The sequence below is a fragment of the Podarcis raffonei genome, chromosome 16 (genome assembly GCF_027172205.1).
Source record: "Podarcis raffonei isolate rPodRaf1 chromosome 16, rPodRaf1.pri, whole genome shotgun sequence".
Lineage (NCBI taxonomy): Eukaryota > Metazoa > Chordata > Lepidosauria > Squamata > Lacertidae > Podarcis > Podarcis raffonei.
Window position 1 is genome coordinate 5,728,283 of NC_070617.1, and position 5,665 is coordinate 5,733,947.

At 46.6% G+C, this 5,665-nt stretch overlaps 1 protein-coding gene across 1 annotated transcript; it reads right to left on the reverse strand.

Annotated features, from left to right (window-relative positions):
* Window positions 1-4,057: 4,057 nt before the first annotated feature.
* LOC128403996 (keratin-associated protein 5-5-like) lies at window positions 4,058-5,192 on the reverse strand. The gene is made up of 2 exons (XM_053369232.1): window positions 4,396-5,192; window positions 4,058-4,317 (listed from the first exon to the last, which is right to left on the reverse strand). Exons 1-2 carry the CDS (start codon window positions 5,190-5,192, stop codon window positions 4,242-4,244), a joined length of 873 nt encoding a protein of 290 aa, XP_053225207.1. The 3' UTR covers window positions 4,058-4,241.
* Window positions 5,193-5,665: the final 473 nt, after the last annotated feature.

Genomic DNA, 5,665 nt, shown 5'->3' on the forward strand with positions numbered 1-5,665 from the left:
GAGAGTTAAATGATAATAACCATTCAAAACACATGATAGTTCATCTGGTTAGAGAATGGGTAGGCAAACTAAGGCCCGGGGGCCAGATCTGGCCCAATCGCCTTCTAAATCCGGCCCGCAGATACTCCGGGAATCAGCGTGTTTTTACACAAGTAGAATGTGTGCTTTTATTTAAAATGCATCTCTGGGTTATTTGTGGGACATAGGAATTTGTTTATTTTTATTTTTATTTTCAAAATACAGTGGTACCTCGGATTAAGTACTTAATTCGTTCTGGAGGTCCATTCTTAACCTGAAACTGTTCTTAACCTGAAGCACCACTTTAGCTAATGAGGCCTCCTGCTGTCGCCGTGCCGTCAGAGCACGATTTCTGTTCTCATCCTGAAGCAAAGTTCTTAACCCGAGGTACTATTTTTGGGTTAGCGGAGTCTGTAACCTGAAGCATATGTAACAAGAGGTACTACTGTATAATCCGGCCCCCAAAAGGTCTGAGGGACAGTGGACCGGCTCCCTGCTGAAAAAGTTTGCTGACCCCTGGGTTAGAGCATGGTTCAATCCCTCTATGAGTCAGCTGCATATTCCTGCATTGACGGGGGTTGGACTAAATGATCCTCAAGGTCCCTTCCAAATCTACAGTACTGTTATTATAAATAACAATGGGTTAACATGCTACTGATTATTTGGTATATTCATGGGTGTTTTTTCTATAGTCATAATTATTCTTATAATTACTCCACCACATTTCAAATTGGTAAAGTCTTTGGGGTCGGTTAAAGGTAAAGGTAAAGGGACCCCTGACCATTAGGTCCAGTCGCGGACGACTCTGGGGTTGCAGCGCTCATCTCACTTTACTGGCCGAGGGAGCCGGCGTACAGCTTCCGGTTCATGTGGCCAGCATGACCAAGCCGCTTCTGGAGAATCAGAGCAGCACACGGAAACACCGTTTACCTTCCTGACGGAGCGGTACCTATTTATCTACTTGCACTTTGACGTGCTTTCGAACTGCTAGGTTGGCAGGAGCAGGGACTGAGCAACAGGAGCTCACCCCGTCGCGGGGATTCGAACCGCCGACCTTCTGATCGGCAAGTCCTAGGCTCTGTGGTTTAACCCACAGCGCCACCCGCGTCCCTTTGGGGTGGGTAGAACCACCAAAAACAATTAAATGCATGATAATATAAGAACAGAGGACGAGTCTGATGGATCAGGCCAATAGCTCATTTAGTTCAGCATCTTCAGCTTGCAGGAGCCACTCCAGGTGCCTGTCAGAAACCCACAAGCCGGACCTGAACGCAAACCCCTTCTCCTGTACTGGAGTTTCCATCCACTGCCATTCGGAAGCATCTCTGCCTCTCCCCGTGGAGGCACCCCATAGCCACTGTGGCTAGTAGCTATGGTAGTCTTTGCTCCAGTCATTTGTTCAGTCCCCTTTTAAAACCATTCAAGTTGATGGCCATCGCTGCCTCTTGTGGAAGGGAGTTCCATAGACTAACTACCTGCTGCAGGAAGAAGAATCTTCCACATTCAGCTTTGCTGAATGTTCATGAGTTCTAGTGTTATGAAACAAGAAGAAACACCTTTCTCTCTCTACTTTCTTCATGCCATGCATAATTATATAAGCTTCTATCATTTCATCATTTAATCTCTCCCCGCCCCCAACTAAACTAGGAAGTCCCAGATGCTGCAACCTAAATTTCTAAATTTGCATTTCTATATATAAATCGGAAGATGCAAGTTTATGGTGGTCTATGGCCTTCCAGATGTTGCCAGCTTTCAACTACCATCACTCCTTTTTTAAAAAATAAGTCTTTCTACTTTTGAAGTTTATACATTTGATTACTTTTACAATCTATTTAACATTTCAAAGTTTGGTTTCCTTCCCTCTCTTTTTGTGGTTCCTTAAATTTATTTTGTTAATATCTTCTGCATATCAAAATTCATTTAATTATCTACTTCACATATATACCCTTATGAAACTGCAGGTTATTACAATAATCCTGCTAATGTTTTTATCTGTTTGCAGTTTATCTGTAAATATTCAATAAACCAGGCATAGCCAAACTTGGCCCTCCAGATGTTTGGGGACTACAACTCCCATCATCCCTAGCTAACAGGACCAGTGGTCAGGGATGATGGGAATTGTAGTCCCAAAACATCTGGAGGGCCGACTTTGCCTGTTCTGCAATAAACCATTTCCACTCTTTTATAAAAAGTTTGTTATCTTGATTTCTTAGTCTTCCGGTAAGTTTCACTACTTTTGAATATTCCATAATTTTTTGTATCGATTCTTCCTTTAATGGGACTTCTGCTTAGACTCTCCTCCCTGCAAGAGAGGGGAGTGGTTGTGGGTGGGAGCCGAGCACCGCCCCTAGCAGGGGGCATTAGCCCCCTGCCTCCACCTCACCTGGCTGGCGCCCACGCCCCCTCGGCAGGCATCCAACCAGGTGCCTGGGAGGGGGCGTGTTCAGCAGCCTTTTGCTGTGGCGCCAGCCTCTCCCCGGCCTCATTCTTCGTCGTCTCGCCACGAGTCACCCACCCTCCACTCCCTTTTAGTTAGGGCTTAGGTCATTGGCCTTGCTATGGACCTTAGGTTGGTCGCTCTGGTTGTCTAGGGGGCCTGGTAGGAGTTTTTTCCATTTGGCATTAGGCTTTTTGGTTTTTTCGCCTACCTCGTAGCAATCGTCACAACTTTTGTGGTATTGGTGGGTAGGTTAGGCATTGGAATAATGTGTTGTGGTGTGTCGAAGAGCTAGGTGTGGCCATCGCCTATGCCTTCAATTTAGGGGTATTCCGTTAAAGGAATCTGGCGGTCGTGTATTTCTGTCCGATGCCTGCTTGGCGGGAGGCCATGGCACGACCCTCGGTGACATCAGGGGAGAGCCTATAGTTGGATTAGCATCAACAGGCTCCACCTACTGGTGAATAAACCCACTTGCTTGAGAGATCCAATGCCTAAGCCAATACCTTTTCACTGCTGTAATCAATAAAGTTGTGGCCTTTCCTTGCCCATTAACCTTATATAACGTGTCCTTGTGTATTCTTTCCACATTGCGGGGGTCGGGTCCTCAAACCACAACTTTCCATTTTTGGACAAGTATCATTCTTGCTGTGGTGGTAGCATACATAAATAAATTTCAATACAATTTAGGTGGTTCTGCCCTTATAATTCCCAAAAGAAAAGCTTCTGGGGGTTTTTTAACAAAAGTTATTTTGAACTTCTATCACTCCTGACCATTGGGCCATGCTGAATGCTGGGGATGATGGGAGCTGGAATGCAGAAACATCTGGAGCACTGCAAAGTTTCCATCCACATGGATAGCAAATCTAGGAAGTTGATCAAAGTCCTGGTGGGCCATCATAGATAGCCTGGGAAGTGTACTCAGCTGGAAAGGTATAAGGTCAGACAAATCTGCCATTTTTTTTCCATGTGACTCATCTGTGGAAGCGTACATAGTAAGTATGAGTTACTCCTTAGCAACATGACAATTATCAGTTGCACAAGATGTCACCATTGTAACATATGAATTGGGCAATGAATTGTTGGGATGCATCAAGAGCAATTAGTGGTGGCAAGCAAGAGACATTGGACTCAGCTACATTATTCAGAATGCAGCGTTTTCAATGCATTATAAACATGAGACACCAGATGGTGATGTAGAGCAAAAAATATTTCGACATGATTTTACATAACTTCCCCCCCCCTTTTGATATAACAGTTTATTTTCTGACTTACATCAATCCCTAGCCACACCCATCTTCCCAGGCCACAAAGAAGGTACTAGCAGGGCAGCCACTGACTGCACCCAATCATCAGAAGAACACGACTTTAGCCAATCAACAGAATTTTATTGATGCCAAGAAAAACAGGAAAAGCACAGAACTTCATTGCAGGCAGATAATGTTCAGGCACCAATGGTCCAGATATGGTCCACTAAGAAACATTCACACTTCTCTGCAGTGGACACAGTCTCTAGGTTTTCAGAATCACTCAGGGGTTGATGGAGTGATAAACGGTACATCATTTTCAGGATGTTTTCAAATTTAGAATGTCTTCACATTGATGGAAAGGGCTATGTATGTGGTTTGGTATCGGTACCATCAGTCAGTCTAGGATGGCACCTGCAGCTTGCTTCCCTCTCACCATCTGGAAGGAAGAACCTTCTGTGTAGATGATGAGCTCATCATTGGAACACATCCTCCTCCATCCACCGGAAGATGAACCCCTTGGCTCAGCACATACTCTCCTATGAGCGGCATCCCGGCTCAGAACATACTCCTCTTCCTCCTCCGCATCCCGGCTCAAAACATACTCCTCTTCCTCTTCCACATCTTCCTGAAGATCTAACGCTGGACTCGGAACACACTGAGCCCCCAGAGGTTTGCGGCCGTCTTGAAGACCTTCCGCATCCAGGCTCAGAACACACTCCTCGTCCTCCTCCACATCCTCCTGAAGACCTAGCACACCCTGCTCCCCCAGAGGTTTGCAGCCCTCTTGAAGATCTCCCACATCCAGGTTCTGCGCATACTGCTCGTCCTCTTCCACATCCAGGCTCAGAACACACTCCTCGTCCTCCTCCACATCCTCCTGAAGACCCAGCACACCCTGCTCCCCCAGAGGTTTGCAGCCCTCTTGAAGATCTCCCACATCCAGGTTCTGCGCATACTGCTCGTCCTCTTCCACATCCAGGCTCAGAGCACACTCCTCGTCCTCCTCCACATCCTCCTGATGAAGCAACTGGCTGGGCACATGCCCCTCCTTGCCCACCTCCGCATCCACCAGCAGATCCACCTCCGCATCCACCAGCAGATCCACCACCGGATCCACAGCAGAACGACTCTTCATTAGAATAGTGCCCCCCTGTATTTCCATCGCACGAATCACCTATTGGACGCCCCCAGTAATCACGGGGTCCTCCCGAAGGATTGTGGACACAGCAGGTCACTCTTGGGTTTCCCCCTTGTCTACAGGTGGAGCTCCGATAGCCGTAGCATCGGTAATTGTGGCCTCCTCTTCTTGGTACATCATCCCTGCGGTTGCAACCGGTGACACAGGCTGTGTTTACAACATAGCGAAATGGTTTGCGGCGGTTGTCCAACCAGGATCCAGCTGGGTCATACCATGTTGAGTTCAGATTGAACCAGGGTTCTCTCCCAGAAGAGTAGATAACTCTATCGTTACACCCTTCTTCACACATCTGAAAGACATGGGGGGAAAACAACACCTCATTAGATCAGAGACACAGATTTCTTCTCTTTCTCTGAACCACCAAAATTATGTATCTGTCGTTGTCTTCTATGTCCATCCATTCTTGAATTACAAGTATATGATGGAAGTGCATAGGTGATATTTCAAGTGTAAGAGAGCTAACCTTGCTCTTAAACATCCCACAGGATGTGAATACGCCAGTCTTCCCCAATGGGAAGGGGGAGCTCTTTAGATCAGGCTGGGAGAACTTGGTGTTCTTCAGATGTTGTGAGTACTCTGACACCCACCAACCCCAAACAACATGGTCAGTGATCAAAGATGGTGGAGGTTGTAGTCATAAGACCACAGGCTAGTGGCCCTTGTAGTTCTATATCCAGTTCTAACAGTGGCCAACCAATGCTTATGGAAAGCCCACAAGCAGGAACTGAGAGCAACCCCACTTCCTGTAGCTTGTCGTCTAAC